The 21,181-nt window shown below is 40.2% G+C and overlaps 1 protein-coding gene across 2 annotated transcripts in view; it reads right to left on the bottom strand.

The window, feature by feature from the left end:
* Positions 1-21,119, bottom strand: part of samd4a (sterile alpha motif domain containing 4A) — a 48,517-nt gene extending 27,398 nt beyond the window's left edge. For both annotated transcript variants that reach the window (XM_029498357.1, XM_029498358.1), the window contains exons 1-2: positions 20,994-21,119; positions 19,207-19,918 (exon numbers count right to left, since the gene is read on the bottom strand). In XM_029498357.1, the coding sequence (XP_029354217.1) occupies positions 19,207-19,402 (196 nt within the window). In that variant the 5' untranslated portion in view covers positions 19,403-19,918; positions 20,994-21,119. The remainder of the gene's footprint in view (positions 1-19,206; positions 19,919-20,993) is intronic.
* Positions 21,120-21,181: the final 62 nt, after the last annotated feature.

The following is a 21,181-nucleotide window of genomic DNA, read 5'->3' as shown; positions in this document are numbered from 1 at the left end:
GTTTATTGGTTGCTTTGTGTTTAAGAACGAGATTGTTCTTCTATGAGTGCTGACATCATCTAACCTTAAAGAAAATAAGCAACTGAGACGTTCATGACCACTTAATCCAAGTCGCTGTTTTAGTTTCTTAAGGTGTAAAACATCTGCTCAGTAGCATTTATAAATAGACAACTCCTGAATGGAACAAATTCACTCTTGTTGTGAGGGTTGTTCAGCCACATTCCAGGAAGCACTGACGTAAAACTGAAGTACAAGTCAGCAAGTCAGTCCAAGGGAATGTTATGAGTAGAAAATGAATGTCCTCCTTCACAAATTGAAATATCTGACTATAACATTAACATGTTACTGTACATGGACACATCCCTGGAAAATCCCAGAGTAATGTGACTCGGTCAACAAAATCAACCATGGATTTTAGACAATAGCTGTATTTTTTTTACTTTTGTGGAGACTTAAGTATGAGGTCAAAACACTATGATGATTATTTTAGACAGAAAAATAAAACTGTATAAGCAGTATAAAAAAAAAATACAATAAAGGACACATCTTTAGTGAAAATTAATCAGCCAAATTTGAATAAGCTGAAAATAAATCAGAAGGTTCTGCTGTATAAATGAGGAAATTAAAACAGAAATAGCAACACGTATATTTTCTGTATTTTTTACTCCGAGTAGTTCAACTAGTGCTTCAGCCTTGTGACAAAGGGAGTGAGATGTGCCAAAATTTGGTCCTTGGTTGCTGACAACAATTCAACAATTGCAACAATTAAAAGAAAAAAGGCACTCATTTGAGGTTATTAACAATTATCCTGATTTGTGATTATCTGATGATGGAAATTCATCAAAAATAAACCTTCTCTGATATGATTTTCTCTCATGTTGTGATGAAATCATGCCTAGATGACAGATTTCATCGTGCCACTCCCTCTTCCCATGACAATATTGCAAATTAAAACATTTGGGCTGGACTGTATCAGTAATATACTTTGGATATTGCCCAAGCCTAGTTGATACAAACTACAGTGCACTTATGGAACATCTTTCTTTTAGAACTAATTTTTTTATTTAGATTTTCCTACAATTATACTTTATTTTATATAATTACACATCAATGTTGAGTCACATTCATCTTCCAGCGATTTGAAAAACGAACCATTCCTTTGAGAAATTGTAAATCGACAGTAAATCTGGACCCAGGCTGACTGATATAAGCCTGCGCACTGAAAGAATATGATTATTATTGATTTTTACAACCATCATATTTACAATTATTTCCTGGTTTAAGTAGATTAACAGCAATAAAAAATTATTATACACAGGAAATGGTATCATGAAATAATCAGGTGTTGGGTTAAAAGGCGCGTTATTCTGTGGTGAATCAGCACAGAATTAAAATCAAGACTGGAAAAGTGACTGCAGGTCCTCTTTAGTTCTGATTCCAATCACAAGACAGAAGTGACAGTGGAGGAAACAATGTGATTGTTTTAGCTCATTTGTTGCACATTGGTTATTTACAAACACAAACATACCCCAAGGGAGACACACTGAACTACACACACACACACACACACAGGAGACTGTTTGTTGGACACATGATTCCTCTTGTTCTAAAAATAGGTAGGTCAACAGCACACAAAGCCCCAACAAGGCAGGTAGCACAACAGATAAGACAATGTTAGAGACTAGCAAAGGGATAGATTACCTCCCAACCACACTGACCAGGACACACTAACTTTTGATGTGTGTTGTGTGTGTGTGTGTGTGTGTGTGTGTGTGTGTGTGTGTGAAAGAAAGAGACAAGAAGATTGAATGTAGGGGGTAGACTGTGTGGAAAAGTGTGCATGAACCCAGTTCTAATGGCAATAAACAAAAAATAAATAATAAAATGAATAATTCAGACGACTGTGAATTTGAATAAACATAATAGTTAATAGTTTAAGATTAGATATATTTTAGGGTTAAAATGAAGATATATCTGAGGTGTAACTAAGGAAGTTATTATGTTGGGAGTTGAAGCTAGTCCTTGGAAAATCCTCATACGTCTGTGTGTGTGACTGTGTGACCTGTAAACCTGTGTCCTGTGGTTCTGCTGTTAGCAAAACAAACATCAAAGTGGCTCATTTTGCGCCACTACCGCCAGCTCACTATAGCTGTTGTTGATCCAACACCACATCTAACACAGCATGTTTCCTTTACAAACCAAAAAGGACAACAACCCAAGCAGAAGCAAAAGAGATCGGACCAACAATGAACACAGCATGTTGTATTGAAGAAGGCTTGAAACCATAAACCCATTAGGAAATTAGCTAAAAGACAGATTTTAATAGCATATGTGACTCTTTGATGATTGATAAACACCCAGGAATAAAGCATAAATGCTCCGGCCAAAGGGTCAGTCAAATTTGACCTAACTTTGTTTTAGCGTATATATGAAAGTAAACGTGAAGCTTGTTAGGAGGGGTTTATTCTCTAGTTCAAGGAGGGAAAAAAAAAAAAAACGTGTCTGTTCACATAACAATAACACTGCAAAGACAGCATATTATTTGGAAACATATTTACTTACACAGTTAAGACTCACATACTCCACAACACAAAGACCCACACTGTTTGCAGAAGAATTTTGTACAACATTTTAGACAACTAAGAAGAAACTACAGTATGGGTGGAGGAAGAGGAGATACGCTGGTAGAGGTTATTTAAGGAGAACAAAGTCAAGAAAGGCAGTGTAGTAGATCGGCGGAGTGATGAGTGGGAGGGGGTAGAAAGGAAAAGTTCCCGCTCTGCTGTCCGAGCGGATTCTCCAGCTCAGCAGTGGGGAATGTGCTGGCATACCACAGAGGCTGCTGCTGAAAAATGCAGTGATTCCTAACAGATCCACAGCCAGGTCACTCTCACACAGACCAGCCAAGCCATAGCCCCAACTGTAGTATGAGTCCATTTAAGAACTTTTTCACTGCACATACGATTTTGTTGCACATCATCGTAATATCCAGTAATTTACAAAAAAGACTTGTGAGGAATGCTTGCCAGGCGACACGTCACATAAAACATTGGCCATCTACAATATTCCCTAACAACGCCAAAGACTTTCTTGCTTAAATTGAAAAAAAAAAAAAAAACAAAACAAAAGAAAAGGAGGGGGGGGGGTGCTTTACATTCAACTAACCAGTAATTTGAACTAATAAAACAACCGAAACAGGCTAGGAATAGTTGTGTTCATTGTAAGATACTGAATAAAGTATCCATATTAGGCCTGACTAGCCATGAGTGAGGTTTAAAGTATGATGCTGTAACAGACAAGACTGAAAATTTCTGTTAGAATACTTGAATGTTGTGAATTAAAGAGGTATTTCTGGAGTTACAAGATATGCAGTTCCTTGTTTTTTTGCATATAGCCTTATCTTTAGGATATTTATTAGTCTTTCAAAAATAATAATGTGCAACTATTTTGATAAAAAAAAAAAAACATTTTTTGTCATTTCACAAGGAAAGATGCAAACATTTGCTGGTCTCAAAAATTAGGATACATGATAGTACTGAACATATTTGGGTTCTGAGCTGTATTTCTTTTAAAGAAAACAATACAGCTGGAAAGTATCGTGGTGTTTGGGAAATTAGAAATAAAATATTATGAGATGATGAATTCAATGTGAAGATGATCACAAAAAAGATTTAACAGAAACATGTTAATGAACATACTTGACCGGGGGTAAAAACACTGAGATGAAAACAAGAAGTGTAATTGATTGAGAATATAAGAGAAACATTTCATGAAACAAAGAGCAAAAAGTGGCAGTCACAAAACAACAGAAATACATGCTGGTTAAAAAGGTACAAAAAGAAAAAAGAAACAAGAGCAATAAAAGAACATAGAAGGACAGCTTATGCACAGTGGAAGAGGTGTCGAACACAAAATTTATGATGTCATTCATTAAATGCTATATGTTGCATTGCCCCACCCAGAAAGAGAGATGTCCTGACAAGACAGGCAGGCAGGTTCCCACAGGTTCTAGCACAAGCTTAAGAACCTTGTACATGGCACATAAGGGAGGAGAGAAGGAAGACAGCAGAGAGAAAAGATAAACCAAGATGGACAGGAAAGTTCACAACAGTCAACAGGCTTCTACTGGAGGGCAAGAACACAGAGCGACAGAAAAGTGGAAAATAAACAAGGAGGGACACTCATACCTGCAAAAAACAAGAAGGGAGGGAAAAAAAGCTCCAGGAAAGTAAGAAGACAGAATGATAAAAACAGAAGTTTCAAAGAGAGGGAGGGAGAGGAGACAGAGTGGGAGAAATGGTTTGCCAGTGTTGTGTGATCAGCCTGACCTTGGCCTTGGTCTGACCTACTGACACAAGTGACTAAGGGGAAAAAGGAGAGCTGAGCCATGTTCTCCTGTCTGTTCTACTTTGTTCAAAGGCTTGACCAGACAGGACCATAGACTAAGTCTTCTGTGATGACCATACCAGTAAATTACCAGAAAACATCACTATTAAAAGACAAATATAGGGGCAGCACGGCGGCATCGTGCTGTTGCCTCACAGCGAGAAGACTTAGGGGTTGATATAAATATTCCACATATAGACAATTAGTTAATTTATATCTGATTGCTTGGCCTGCCCCATGGACTGTATAATGGGTGTAGACTCCAGAGGACAGCAAGGTGGCATAGTGGTTAGTGCTGTTGACTCACAATAAGGTCACGAGTTTGATCCTGGGTCTGGGGCCTTTCTGTGTGAGGTACGTATGTTTTCCCCGTGTCTGTGTGGGGTTCCTCCCACTGTCCAAAGACATGTATGTTTAGGTTAATTGGTGACTGTGAGTGTTTGTCTCTGTGTGTTGGCCCTGTGATGAACTGGTGACCTGTCCAGGGTGACCCCGCCCTCGCCCAGTGTGAGCTGGGATTGGCAATCCACAACCCAGAACAGATTAAGCAGAGGAAGATAAATGAATGAATAAAACAATAATGATTCTGTTCCATCTATCATCCATCAACTATAATTACTAATAGAATGCAGCTTTATCAAGGACATAAGGTCAGCTTCAGCTTTGAAGTGAAATCATATTATGTCTGGTGGCGAGTGATGAAGCAGAAGAGGAAGAGGAGAACAGAGAGAGAAATTCCATCACAGTCCATTAAAAAAAAAAATCTGTGTCAGTCATTCTGTAACAAAAGTGAAGCTGAGCGGCAGGAAGCAAACTGTTTAGCAGGTGATTTGCTTTGTTATTTTTGACACATGTCCTCAGGTTGCTTGTGCAATGGGAAAGCTACACTGCCCTTGAATTTTGTTTCCATCAATCAAAAAAGTGGTTCTTAGGTGTGGCTTGCTGCTGGCAGGACTTTCAGCCGTGAAGTAGTCACGATACTGGATGGCTTCAAATGACACCATGCCACCATTTGGTTCACGAGTCATTTTGTTGACTTGCAAGATTTGAACAGTAGCACAGTGAGAAAGAGGAAGAGACAAACAGGACAGTCATTACAGTGCTCTGCCCTTACCTCTGTTGCTGTCACAGTAGGTCACAGTCTGGAGACGGAGGCAAAACTGAGTTTTCTTTGTGTGGCTCTGTGTCTTGTGATTCAACTAATTTAAGTTTGGAATTTGAGGCTTCTTTAATGATGACAGAAATAATCAAGACACAGGAAGTGACCATTTTAACTGGTCATCATCTAAACTTAGTTTTAAAGTGAAGTTTTCCTGCCATGTCACTCTCCCCTCATAGTGTAACGCAAGACACACTATAGAAAATGCTATAGGCTACAAATCACAAGGACCCTGTAGTATATAACTTCAAAAACTATCTGTAATGTATTTTATTATCAATAATATATATTTCATTTTCTAATTGAAACTAAGTGGAAAATAAAATATTTAATAATTAAATGTGGTGAAAATGTAAAAATTCCACAGATTATGCTGAAGTGAACATTTCCCTGCACCTACAAACAACCACACACACACACCCACACCCACACCCACACCCACACACCCACACACACCAAGAGAGGGAGGGAGAGAGATTAAAGTGGTCCGTAATAAAACAGGAAGAGGAAAACCTTTCATAGTCGGTTTACATCATCACAGACAGAGCACCTGGTCAAATTATAAAATTTTATATGAAGCAAAGCTCTCATCTGGTTTTCTCATAGTGTGCACCTGTGTCTGTCTGCAGGACAGTAGGCGTAAAGTGGGTCTTTTCCTCTTAGCTGCCTATTTATTTATACTGTATAATGTTTGAAACAGCCGCCAAAAAGACGTGTGACACACACACACACATATATATAAGTACACTATCAGTGGGAAGCACCTGTCTAACGATGACTCAAACATATTTACATGTGTCTGTGCATGTATCTTTCTGCACAGGAAAAGGAAAAGAATCATTATGGCTACTGTTCACGACAGCATCCTGCTTCACTAGCCTCACATTCTATATCCACGCTGAACCACGATCATAATAGGCCTGCCAATTCCAAAAATGAGTAAAAGAAGATGAAATGGCTGGTTTTTCAATTTTTTATATCAATATGTGTAAGTTAAACATCTGATTCAGTTATCGATTTTGATATTGATAGTATTATTGAGGTGAATGTTTGTTTTATGTTGAAGAAGTCACTGATCAATGTTTAAGGAGGCTAAGAGTTGCATGCATAGGCTTTGTGCAACTTAATGTATGGATGAATAACGCATGTAATATTTCATAGTCTACAACATACCCGCTGTCCTTAACGCCTGACTGCTTCCCAGGTGCTTCGCTGCAGCAGCCCACCACTCATGTTATGTGTATTTAAGGTTAACTATGAATAGGCTGGGTCAAATGCAGAAAAACTATTCCTCCAATGGGGATTATTTAAACGTAACTTGACTAAATACATTTAAATAGTAAATGGTTGGTTGGAGACACAAGCTCGTGTATCTTGACTGGTTAATTTCTCTGTCGGTTGTTTGTAATACTCAATAGGCTGTTATTTGGTAGTAACACAAGTAGCCATAAATTATGAACATTTAAAACAAACTCTCTCTTGTTAAAAACAGGTATCTAGCAATACTTCTTGCTTGTTCTGAAAACCTGCTTGATGGTAAAATCTCCCTTCCTCTGATAAATTTTTAAACATTAAAAAAAAACTAAAGGTGCACCTATGCTACATCTCTGCACACATGACTTTTTGATTAAAAAAATCTAGTCATTTGTATGTTCTAGACAAGTGAATAGTGCAAATAATGTTTTACTGCCTCTTTCCCAGCATTGGGGGAGGTTTCCTAGTAAAAGAACAAGGCTACTGTATGAATGGAGTACAATTCTTTGCTATCCTTTACTCCAACTCCCCTACCCACTTCCTCTTGAGTCTTTCATCAACATCCTCTTTTCTCCCCTGATGCAGGAGTAACTGGTGGTTGGAGGTTGGGAGGAATCATTGTGGAGGCTGAAAACGGGCCAAATGAATTGCAGGTTACCTGTGGTAGTGTATGTAGTGCTGAAGTGTGTTGGAGTGTCAGGAGGCTCTGAATGTGGCAGTCACAGTTATGCTGGGAATGTGAGCCTCCACTTTGCCAGGGCTGGTCAGGAGAAGCCCACAACTCTATTTAAGGAAATGGCAGTCAGGGGCCCATTAGCCACTCTCTGTGCCTCTCTGTTTCTCTGTCTCTCTTGCCCAACTCAGAACCCCTCTCCTTCCTTGTACAAGAATAATAATCATTTTCCTTTGTGGTGGAAAGGTTTATTTCCGTAGCTGCTGGGAAGAATGAGGACACACACAGAAAGAAATGTGTGTACACAGTTTATTGGAGGTGCGGTTTGGGTTATTGTTTCCAGTACATTTGCGAATGTAACAGGGATGTGTTTCGTAAACTATTCTAGTGCTGTGGCCATCCAAAAAAACAACACAACAAGCCAGATCAGACAGGATAAGGTGCAAAGAAGGTGAAAGACTACATGAAGCAAGGACACGGGCATCTATTACAGCTAACTGCTGGAAAAACTGTACAGTATGCAGCACAGGTGGTCAGGCTTATATGATATGAACATCACCTGCCTCTGATAAAATGAATGTGCTGTCTGTAGCAACTAGTAACTTTGCTCACTTCATACTGCTCAATGGTTGTTGAATTTGTACTTCACAATATCCGCTGGTGGGGCAGCAAGGCGGCGTAGCTCTGTCGCCCCACAATAAGAAGGTCACAGGTTCGGTTCCCGACCTGGGTCCTTTCTGTGCATAGTTTGCATGTTCTCCCTGTGTCTGCGTGGGTTTCCACCAGGTACTCCGGTTACCCGTCCAAAGACATGCGTGTCTAGTTTAACTGGTGACTCTAAATTGACCGCAGGTGTGAATGTGAGAGCGAGTAGTTGTTTGTTTATTTGTCTTTATGTGTTGGCCCTGTGATGGACTGGCGACCTGTCCAGGGTGAACCCGCCACTCGCCCAATGTGAGCTGGGATTGGCTCCAGCAGCCCTGCAACCCGGAAACGGAAAAAGCGGTAGAAGATGGATGGATGGAATATCTACTGGCGTAGTTGCGATATTTTTTTGCATTTCATGCAACTATACATAAAACGTGTGCATCTTTAGCCTATGACAAAGATTGGAGCGAAATATGGAGTGTGGGTGTGAGTGTCAGACATATGTTCATCCAGACACCTTGGCTGCCCACAGCCTGAGGGCGATACCTTCAGCATCCCATGTGCCTTGATACAACTCAAACACACCCAGAAACTTATTCAGAAAAAGGCCACCACCACAGGTAGAATATTCTTGCTGTGAAACGAGGGTTGTAACAACTGTACCACCATACCACCCCATATCCATTTAGCATTTGAGAATTCATACTGTTTTTACTTCACTGGAGTTTAACAAATCAAAGAGAATCTTCAAACTCACTTAAATTTATCTTTAGATTACTGTTTAAACAGGTGTAACTTCAACAAAAACAACATGCACAGCATTACTATAAATAAAGACGTATATCGTCATGTACAGACATACTGTAATACCACCTGAGCAAGGTGGCGGATAACCTATGTAAGTCATTGCTCAGATGGGGTTTTTAAAACATTGGGCCGGGATGGGCACAACCTGGACAGGTCACCAGTCCTTCGCAGGGCCTGTGGTCATTTAACTAACAACTGTAATTTTCCTAAAAGGGAAGAAAGAAGGCTAGGAGACAAGGGGAAAAAACTGTCTCTTCTAAGTTTTACCATTACAATTAAGGCTAGACAATGTGGGCAAAATTTCCTAATTTCGGCTGATATGATATAAACATATAACAGCAATATGAACATTATAAAAAAGCCACAGAAAAACTGCCCATAATAATTTTTTTCTACTACTTGTGTTACTACCAAATAATTTTTTCCCCAGCATAAATATATAGACTACAAAGACCTAAAATAACTTTGAACAAGAAAATAGGCTGGTTATCTTATTCTTGTGTAAGCAGATCATAACCAATGTGCATAAGCCACGATAAAGAATATGAAAAGTGCTGATTTCAGTTGTATTTATTCCTTAAGGGTGAAAGTAAAAAATTACCATCACATAGACTAAATGGATCATAATCAACTACCACAGATAATAGTAAAATCAACCCATCTCCCTGAGAGAAATTACTCCCATCCACTCATGTTTACAGCATTCTCATGAACCCTGCCCAATACACTAGTACCTTGCTGAGTAACTTGAGACAGTGAAAACAGCTTCCTGGAGGGGTCTGGTTTGTATGAGGTCATTTCCCCTACCAAGGACAAAGTCTCTCTGTTTTATGCCTTTTTCAGCAACTGTTGCTATAGGGCTCTGAAACTGGGTTGGTTTTGCTGATGTCACTGCCGACTGGCCAACAGCGTGTCATCCAATCAGAAATAAACGAAAGTGGTCAGCGGCACCTTGGTGTGTCTCAACTGTCCCCATCCATTCATGTGAGGACAGAAAGGACAGTCAGAGTCACAGCTGAGACTGGAGCAGCGCCTGCATTAAGGTTTTGGCTCAGCTGCCATGGACTGAAACTAATAACGTTCCTGCCAAGAATACTTTTTGTTTTTGGCACAGCCGGCCTTCTCATGTTAAGAAGTCTACAGCCATTTTCAACCTTAAGAATCAGAGGTGTTATGGTATTCAATGCTGACTTTGTTAATATAGCTCTCTTAGCTCTACTGAAGTTGCTGGAAGAACATAAAACATGCAGCCCCGTGTTAGAGTGGATACTTCTCCCTGACAACAGGCACGTTTAACATTGACCTCTATCACTGGACATTAATTTACAAAATGAATGTTAATTACTGACATGCTCAGCTATTGGTGATAATGCATTTGTAATCATTGACAGTGAGCAGAAGCTCAAAAAGCATGTACCTGAAAGTTTTGTGTTCTGATTTTGAGTCACTAAGGTGCAATACTACCAAATCTGCCTCTTCCCTCTAAGCTGATATACATATATTTGGTGGATATTGGTCCTGATGGGATGGGACAGCCTCAGAATGTATCTTATCCTAACAATGAAGTTAAATGACCAGTGTCAATGAACATGGAACATTGATATCTGCATAAAGGAAGAATTTAGGGCAGATGTGTTTTTTAGAATGATTTTTGAATGAAAATCGATTTTCCCTTGGGCTCCTGTAGTTCAGGGCAGAGTTTGTCCTTACTAGATACAAAGAACTCTGCAGTTATACGCAGTCGGACTTGCCATCTTGGACACCTACATATGGCGACTCCAGTTGGCCAATAATGGTGCCAGAATTACTAAATGGTAATTTCTGTGGAAAAGCAAAGTAAGAACTTTTTACACTTTGCCACTTTAATCCAAAGGGGAAACTTTGTTAAAATCTTAGAATTGAAAATCAAAACTTGTTTTCTTTGTCATTTTAATTTGTTAAAATTAGAAAATAAATAAATAAAAATCTATTAAAATTGTGTTGTGTCTGGTGTGAAAAAAGTTTTCATTTTTAAACTATATTGGCCAGCCCTCTGTATAACACTGCAAATTAAAGGAGGCTCAGTAATCCCACTGTCTCATTTCTAATTCTTCAGCTCCTGATTGCTTTCCTAAATCTGACTAAATATGATCTTAATAATAATTAAGATCATATTTACACCATTACTGATGGGACTATATTAAGTGTGATTGTGTTCCATACAAAAGTCTGGTGTTATCACTGCTATGAGGATCAGTCAATCCATCATAAAATTATCATATAAAAATCAAAACGTGTACTATGGAAATCCATGTCATAGTTGTTCTTCAATTCCTTTAAGCGGTTAAAGTTGAACAGCTTCTCTGGATGGTAATTGGATGCTTCATTTTTCAAAAATATTCAGCTTAATACAACCAATACATCACACAAAATTATTGTGACTATTTCATATGTACTAATGAACTAGGAACTGAAGCGTCATTGTTATTAAAATATAATGGATTTTTTCTGAAATGTCCGCTGAAGGTGTACTCTTCGGCCCCATTGATCCCTGAGCAAAACTCATGATTATTAGAAAAATTACAGTGTGACAGTGTACAGTCTAAGGGCCGGCATCTTCCTCATTCCAAGTCAAACTTGTTATGTTATTTTGTGGGCTGCCTTGTCTGTACAGTTGGGACTGGATGGCTCCCAAACAGCCTCCCTCCACAAGAAGTGTACTGTATAGCACAGCCAGCTGCCTTAGAGCAGGGTGGGGAAGGAGAAGGGGAGGGGCAGGGGCTGGTCTAGGGGGGCTATATGAGGAAACATACGCCTGTATGTCTGCTCTGGTCAGGGCGAGACTGACTGGTCATCTATGAGATAAACTGGTATTCCTCACCTGTTCTCACCCTCCCTCATTCTTTTTTATAGGTTATCTCTCTCTTCCTTTAATTCACATGCCAATGACTTCAGACAGTGTTTTGGGACGAAACATGACACATGTCAGGTGTAAATATTCTATTTTAATTATTTACACAAATTTACTGATCAATTAGCCATTATTGTTCACTTGAGCTCTAACTGCACACTTGTTTTGGTTAGGCACAAGCTGAAAACCGAATAACAAAATTGGGAGGGAAAGAGTGGGTGTTTGCTGTCTGTGTCCATTACAACTGCTGCTTCACCAATGAACAGGCCTTGCATATGACTTACCAAGTGATGTAATTGGGCAACTGAGAGGACTGCCTGAACTACATCATAAACTTAGCTCTACTTTAGCTAAGTGTCTCCTGCAGTTTCCTGTTCCAAAAAAAAGACCAAAACTGAATACTCAATGAAATGGTTAAGACACTATCAGCCTTATTAATGTTCAAATTCATCAATCAGAGGCATTACAGAATAGACACATTATTTCTGGTGGCAGGCTAATAGAGACAGAGGGACCAGTTCAGTGTTTACTGCTTCAGATTTGTCTATATACTCAGCAGAGTGTTTGACCCATATAATACCTAAATGTTTCACCATGTGTACATAGCTTTGATGGGTCAGAGGCAATAATGGCAAGTTACTTTTTTTCTTCTTTAGGATTAAGTGACCTTTTGCATACATTACCCACTGAAAACCCCTTCTCTTGCAAAAGCCTCAGTATGTGTCAAACAATTCCTTTTTAGGAGCAAAAACTGTAATCAACAAACAGCAAATGTGTTTAATGAATAAACTAACTGTAAACTTTCTTTAATGCTAGATTGCAGAAACCGGCTTTTCAATTATAACTGGTGATAATGTGGGTTTTAGTTTGAAGCTGGGTGTACTGAAACACATATGGCACAGTAATCCAAATTGTTGGGGAACGCAAAGCTGGGCTCAAAATTAAGCACAGAGGAGGCCACTGAGAAACCAAACATCCAAGATTTGTGAAGCACATGATTGCGTAATACCAGCTATAAGTGACACCTTGTCTCAGAGATGATACCAAGAGCCTGTCAAAGCCATCGAGCAGCTTCCATCTGCATGGAAGCCTTTTAGCAGCTAGTCCTAAGACCAGTTTCTGTACATCCTTTCGTTTCACACAAATAGAGAAAAAAAAAAAACATACATACACGCAGAGTTGAAAATAAAAAGCCTTTGCTGTAGAAGCCCAGAGGAAAAGACAAGCCTTATTTCGTTTTCCCCTCTGGTCGTTTTGGCAGGTTGTCTGTCCCCATTCCTGAGGTTCAGTATGAGTTCACTCAACACGCCATCAACTTCCAGAAATAAACTGTTTGCTCATGCGTGGGTGCGATGAAATAGTTTGGCGCCTCATCCAGAGACAAGAGTTTTTTCTCTGTCTCTCTCTTTGAGAAAATGGCCAATGAGGCATTTATAAAAGCAGAAAGGATGTTGACAAACGGAGCTTGTAAGAGTGTGTGAAAAAATCATATCACTTCCATTTTTAACTTTTATCTCTATGGGAGCCAATTTACAGGTCCTTCCTTTCGGAAAAGAGAGGGCCAGCTACATCAGATTAAAGTTAAAGGGTGATAGCTGCGTATGTCGTAACTCCACCTCACCCTTTGAGTATGGATAATGACAGTGCTTAGAGCCTACTTTCAGAGACAGAAAAATCATGACTTCCTATTTTGCTTTGATCAAATATTGTATTTTATCGTTTCAGGGTGCCTAAAATTATTGCTTTGCCAATCATCTTCAGGAAAACTTTTTAGTAGTTTATTCTTTGTAATTAATGTTGTCAAGGAGAACCAAGATTCAAAAGGCAAACGATCAAAGGTTTAAAACATACAAACAAAAATTGGGAAAAGTTAGGAATAGTCAGAGAAAGGGGTGAATGATTTTGAGCTGTAAATGGCACCCGTGTATTCTGAGTCTTCATCTTTACCCTTCCTCAAGCCCGCCCCTTCGTTCAAGTCCTTCTTCTCTCCCCTCTTCCATACCGAAGTGTACTCAGGAGACCTTAGCTCCACTGAAGGGGGAATCAGTTTTCCTTTTCCACTGCCGCCCCTACCCCCACCCCCACTGGAAAAGCCCCTGATCAACTCTTGCCGAACGCCTGACTCAAGTGTGCTCCGACGTGCCCACATTCCTAGACAGTATCCCCAACACCGGAACCGTTCACCGCCTCAGCCAGGAATGCTGATTTCCAGCCCAGGTTTTCATCAGGCCTAGTTTAGGCACAGAGTACAACAGGAATTCACTGAGTAATACTAACCATTATACAATGCACACTTTCCCTTGATGTCAGTCATCTCGCACACAGACAAATGCAGAAGTATTCTATATTTTGCTCTCTCTCTCGTCAGCAATTCTCCGTTGAGGAACAACCTGCACCCCAGGATTTAGTGCCAGGTATAAACATATAAAGTTGTTATATTTATATGCAGAACCCTTTCGTGACACGGGGGGAGGGGTAGGTTCTTGCACTACTTACAGTTTGATGAATGGCTAAAATTGTAGATTGTAGTAGAGTGGAAAGAATTACTTGATTAATTGATAAGTTGATTGACAAAAATAAAAACAGCTATTTTAATAATTGATTATTGTTTACATCTCTTTTTGAGCAAAGACACAAAACATCATAGGCCCAGCTTTAGATGGACCATTTACCCCTCCTGCTCTTATGCTGTGGCAGATCAACTGGATTGTTGCTGGAATACAAAAAAAAAAAGAAATCTGGAAACATCACCATACAGAACAAACAATTAATTTTTCAAGGTAACAAATCATTAGACAGTTCAACAAGCAAAGTAACAAAAATGAAGAAGGAATTACACTGTTACCGGACTCAAATGGACAATGGACAGTTAAAAACTGACAATCACAGCCACTCATCCCGGATATAAAACTGTACCTCCACCACCTTCCATTTTACAACACAGCTGCTTGTACATATCCATCCTTCCTCAAACAGCCATGCAAGCAGTACACCACACGAAAATGAAGTTAGTCATTTAGAACACCAGACCCACTGTCCACTCCTAACCCCACCCCTTACACTAACCCTACACCCTGAGTTTCTGTGCATGTGTCCTGTTCTTCAGACAGTGCTCTGCTCCTGATCCATGTCCTCAACTCTACTATTTGACATTATCCCTCTTGAGATTGTCTCAAAAGAAGATTTGTTCTTTGAAAAGGGGAAAGAGGGCTGGAAGTTGCATTCCTTAATAATCACAACTGAAATGCAGCAGGCGAAATTTTACTGTCATCAAACATCGTAGAAGATTACACAAATTAAAACTTCTTCTGATCTATCTGTAACAGCTGAAACTCAGAAGTGATTTAATAGGCATGGTTGTGGGTGGCTCCCTTGTTGATTTGGGTTAGAACTTCTTCATTTTATCTACACTGGACTGTTCAGATAGAAACGTTAAGGCTTGAAAATCTGCAAACCAAGTTACTCATGAGAGTCAGAGGAAATCACATAAATAATAGCAAAATTAATACTACTACAACTAAAATAAATCTTCTATGATGCAACTTGACCCGTAATTTTATGTCCTGGAGATACTGGCCAAATTAACAATGACTAAAAGTTACAAATAAACCAGCATCACTCACTGGATCCCAAAACAAGGCAGCCTCTCAGCCACTCAAAGAAGTAGGTCACTGAGGATTCCATTCATTTGTACATTGCTTTCCAAATAGTTGCGCTTTTCCACTGAGCCCAAGTCTTCCAGCTGCACATTAACCCTTTAACAGCCTCCAAGTCTCTTTTCTGCACCAGCACTTGTTCCCTATCAATTTATAAGCTTACAGTTGTGTAAGGGGGACTCAGTGTCCTGTGGCCAGTTTCCAAACACTGACCAAATTTTTTAATTACATGGCTCAAAGCAAATCTCAATTTTGATCACTGGAAGGTTATATCTTTTTGTTTATCCCTCTTACAATCATCTGTTTTAGACTGATTTTTGAAAATACAGGCCATCATTGTTCCATTAATATGGATTTAACAATAATGTAGTAGTAATATGATACATCTGACTAGGTTTAAATAATAAACTTCTTAATCTCTCCTTACTACAACCTCTGACATACGTCATCCAGGATTATTTTGAACTTCAAATTTTCCAAAACACATCCACCATTCCTTTCACAAGCAACTGCCGTCATTGTGAGAACCAGTAATATTGCTAGGTATGCATCCTGCACCCCCGACACACTAACTTCACCACCCATGTGTCGCAAGAAGTGTGCAACTTGTGCAAAAAAATAAAATAAAAAAATTATATATATAAATATTAATAATACAAAAATAATCTGTAACCCTCAGAAGGAGACCATGCAAGCAGTTTCAACTTTTTTTTGCATTTTTCTGTGCCAAAAATGTACCAAAACGAGATTTTAGCATATTGTTTGTGTAAAAATGCTAATGCGATTCCACCATAGCTCTAGTAAGACATGATTGTAAACTTGCAGATTTTCTATAATCAATTCAATTCAATTCAACACCAAAAACACACATCAGCCTTACCCGAGCACATAATCAAAAAGACAAGATGCAACATACCATTGGGATCAAGTAACCAGACAAACTTCTCAATATCCTGTTTGTGTCCTGACATTTAGTCAGGAGAGCTAAGACGTGTGATGATTCCATATTTAGCTGAATCTGTTGACGGCAGGGGACCATATCCTGACATAGGTGGAGGGAAAGGGTTATCCAAAATTCAGACTGCAAGTACAGAAGATAGGAACTCATCATATTTAAATTACAATAGAACAGAGGATGTGTATGGCACTAACATATAGCCTAAGCAGTTATGTGCCACAAAAGATGTATTGGTATACCAACATGTCTTTGTGTAACAGAAGTGACATGGACTGGTTCGTTTAATTGTTTCAGTACGGCAAACTGGTTTTTCAATTCCTAAATTCATGTCAACGTACATATATCTCGTGATTACAAACACAGGTCTACCTCACTGTGGAAATCCCTGACGCAATGGGAGCGAGTCAAGCTATAATCAATTCTGTCCTGAGACACAAAGACTTCCAGTTGAAGTTTTTAAATACCTGACTTTTTTGGCCATTATGATCAATGAAATCCTTCCAGAATCCTTCTGACTGCTTTAGCTGGGGAACTTTTCCAGAACAAGTAATAAATAAGATATATACTGTAATGCGGAGCCAGACTCATTTAGATACTGACACAACTTAAAGACAAAAATATGACATTGAATTTTTGATTTGATCTATTATCTAGATACAGAAAAAAATATTTACAGAAAACAACAATACATATAAATTTAGATTTAAAATTGCTGAAAGGAAATTTGGATAATGATTTGAGATGAAACTGTCACAAAATGTGGACAGTGCAAAGAATTAAGTACTAGTATTATTTAAGCCTTATAACACAATATGTTACAGAAATGTTTCAGGTCAACCTGACCTGAGCTTTTCCCCACAGCACAAGATCTGAATTTTTCCAACAGTCACAATCTGATTATTACAGGCTCTTTAAAGTAATAATTTATATTTCTTATGAGATGCACTAAATGTGTCAGGGCTGAATCAGAAGAACATTTTCATTTAGAATTGTAAAGTAATTGTTCCAAAATTATTAGAATTTTACAAATTCGCTAAAACTCATTAATTCATTCATCTTCTACCACTTATCCTGTCCAGGCTGCCAGGCCATCCCAGGGCAAGCACACAGATAGACAGAGAAAAACAACCCATCACACTCAGACCTATGGGCAATTTAGAGTCACCAAACAATCAGGCATGTCTTTGGATGGTAGGAGGTACCCAGAGGAAACCTACGTAAGACTGGGGAGAACATGCAAACTCCACACAGAAAGGCCCCAGACCAGGAACTAATAATAAAAAAATTAAAATAAAATAAATAATAAAAAATAAAATGTTGCTTGTAAAAATTGATGCTTTGCTTGCTTGTCAGGGTTAGGGTTAGAAGTCAATTGAAACTAAATTGTGTTGATAATCATCGGAAATGTGGCAATATATTGTGATCTGAATATCTGGACCGGCCAGTCCATATATCAAATCTCTGTCCCTGATCTCTTGATGACAAATGACTCCATATCCTCAGCTATTCAGCTGTGCAAATCACTAATACCAATAACAGGTAAAGGCTGAGTTAACATTTAACTCAGGCTTATTATTTAGTTTGTAATGTTGCACAAAGTACACAAATCTCCACCAACGGGCATATTTCCTTCATGTCTCACTGCTGCTGAGACCATAAATCAGTTAGATGGGAAATTAAGATGAAGATTTAAGCAGACTATATTAATGAAATATGACTGACAGACTTGTTTTCTCTTTGACTCAACACATGAGATACCATGTAAAAAAAAAAAAAATTATATATATATATATAAACTGTGAAGCCCTTTCCATCCCTTCAATATGTTTTCATCTCTGATAGTATGAAGCAGTCTGACTTTGGGAGGAGTTCACTTCATATAGTGCTTTGATGTCTCCTGCTTTATATTAAACAATAACAAAGACCAGTCTGTATTAAGTGCAGCCACTGCCTGTTGTAAACCCTGGTGAAGACCATGTGTCACTGCAGGGCATGGCCATTACGACACCCTGGTAATGCCTGCTGCCACTGGAGGCACAGTGTTAGCCAGCAGATGTGTTACTGCATACAGATGTTGCCATAGGTACACACAGATGCCTACTCTCCATTGAAGCAACAGCATTTCATTCAATTTTTAGCCCAGTCAGTTGCCAGGGTTTTTGTTTCCATAGCCGCACTGCAATCTGATGCAAGAAAACCCAGGCAAAACACCCCCATGGGTGCCTTGGCATGATACCAACCCAGGGAGTGCTAACAGGACTATAGGCTGGCACACTGACAGACTAACAGACTGATTCTCCAGCCAGCCACACTGCCGGCCAAGCCAACAGTATTCATGGCCCGAACACCCTTCTGCCATGATTTACTGACTGGCTACATTTCAGGACAAAAATGTTTCATACCACCAATGAGTCAGCTATTTGATATTCTTGATGCGGGAATGTCTCAGACAGGGAGTGTTGAGCCTTTGTCAAAGTTCATTTGAACATGACTGTGAAAACTCCAAAATTTTAAATAAAATTGGAAACAAAAATGCAATTGTAAAATTTTGGAGTGTGACTGGTGGTCTGCCTCCCTTCAGCTGCAACTGCTGCCAATAATTCCAGACAGTGGGAAATGTGTTAAAATTAACCTTGGAGTTGAAAAAGTCTTGTTTTAGTGTGGTACCTAATGACTCTGGTCTTTCCATACTTACAACCATCATGTATTTTCACCATGTCTGAATGTGTGATGTACCGTGGTAGTTGACAGTGTGTAAGCAGCTGGTTGTCTTACCTGGGTTGTTAGCCTCTCCCTCCAGGACCTGCAGTTCGGTGCACTCGGCAAGGGAATGCTCCAGACAAAGCTGCAGGAAACGGGCCTGGGTCCGGCTCACTCTCTTCAGCAGGGACAGCAAAGCCACCGTCTGCTCACATTCATTCCACCCCTTGAACCAGCTGGCAAGCACACCCACCTGATCACGAAACATCATGGTCTGCCAGGCAGGATAAAGGTGCACTGACTGTGGTGGTGCCGGGCTTGGCTGGGAGGACACGTTGGCCCAACCTTACAATGAGGGGTGGAGTAACACCGATGGTAGGAGAACGATGGTCTTATCACCTTTGTTGATATCTCTGTGAGGCCAGTCAGTTAAATTTAGCTGGCATGCTGGATTGTCACTCTTAGCTTTGTCATAATTAACTGAGAAAGCAGGACACCAATCTCTGATAGGCCGGCTGGGCCCAAAATTTGTTTCACCCGCAACCAGGGCCAGATATATTCCTGCTGGACAAGGTTTCTGCACCGCCTCCTCCTGTCTGACAGTCTCTCTTGGTGGGGGTGTGTGAGGTGCTCTTCTAGCTAGGCATTAGGAGATATGAGCTGCTCGAGGCTGCTTAGTCGCTCCCAGAGGGATTGATATTTGATGAATCAGCTTTCTTCCAGCACACGCTGTGTCACATCAGCTTCAGCCTCACTGGCATTTTTCTTCAGGGAACCCCTCCTACACCTGCAGGAGGACGTTAGATGTTAGGGGAGAAGAAATGCAGATTTTCACAGATAGTTCTGTCCGTGGCCTTTGGTAGTGACATGTAGGGTGACTTTTAGAGAGCACCGGAGAAGACAGGCTCGGTGTAAATACGGCAGCTCAGTGACTCTGTTGCTTCAGCAGACTTTTAGTGCTGCTGCAACAGAGCCGCTTTGAAGAAACCAGCTCTCACCAACTCATACGTGCATTTATAGGTCGCCTCCTCGCCGTCGCCTATGCGCATAGGCTTGTGGCATCCACCGCCGGGACAAAAATAAACAAATTTTCGTTTCTGGTATCCACCCTTTCCTAAAAATATAGCTGTCGGCAAGTGAAGGCGCTGCCTCCCGGAAATTTCCAAAGAAGAATGGAAGCCGGGTTACCGCCGGCCGCTCGCCGGCAGACCCGCCTGCCGAGGAGGCGACAGCGGCGGCTTCCCTTCGTCACTGTAGCGGCAGATTGGCCCCCTAAAGCTGGGCTTCAAACCGACACACAGGCCGGGGTGCCGAGTTTCACATCAACAGAGAGCCAAGAGTTAAGCTAGGAGCAGACTCTGTTAGCCGCTGTCTAAAACTGTCACTGCTTCATCAGCAAACACCGACTGACCGCCGGCGGTTATTTATATATAAATCACATGTAGATATCAATCCATAAATACACAGATACCGAAGGAAATATATCAAGGTGGACAGATTTATGTCCGTGAGTTATTAAAAAAATAAATAAAAATAATAATAACTATAACCTGACCGGTGTCTACAGATGACCCAGACTGAAGGAACAACTGGGACTTTTCCTTCTTTACCAAAGTTAAATGAACGGCAGCCATTAGCTGAAATGAAAAAAGGTCTGCTAAATGGAGGAAAATCATGTCATGCTGTGTGCTTTAAATGTCAGCGTTGGTTCTCAGTCAGTGAGGCTGCGTTGGTCCTCCTTTTTCTTGGATAAACAGTCAAAATGAGCGGTCGAAAGAGGAGAGAAAGGCTCCAGAAAGTTCTCGGAGACTGTTTGAATAGAGGTGAAGGCGGCTGGGAGCGCCGGGCCGGACGGCTCTTACCTCCGCAGGCAGTTCGCATCGTTGGGTTCGTCTCGGTTCCGGCAGCAGGCTCAGCTTTTTCGGGGAGCGGCGCCCCTTCACTCCGCGTCTGAGGGATTTGCCATCTTGACTAACTTTTGCTCTGCCTCTCCCCAGCAGACGGTGCTCCGCTCTAAAAGAAGCGGTCAAACCGTCCGGGCCGCCACAAG

The sequence above is a fragment of the Echeneis naucrates genome, chromosome 3 (genome assembly GCF_900963305.1).
Source record: "Echeneis naucrates chromosome 3, fEcheNa1.1, whole genome shotgun sequence".
Lineage (NCBI taxonomy): Eukaryota > Metazoa > Chordata > Actinopteri > Carangiformes > Echeneidae > Echeneis > Echeneis naucrates.
Note: the sequence above shows the minus strand (reverse complement) of the source record. Positions and strands in the feature narration are given on the sequence as shown.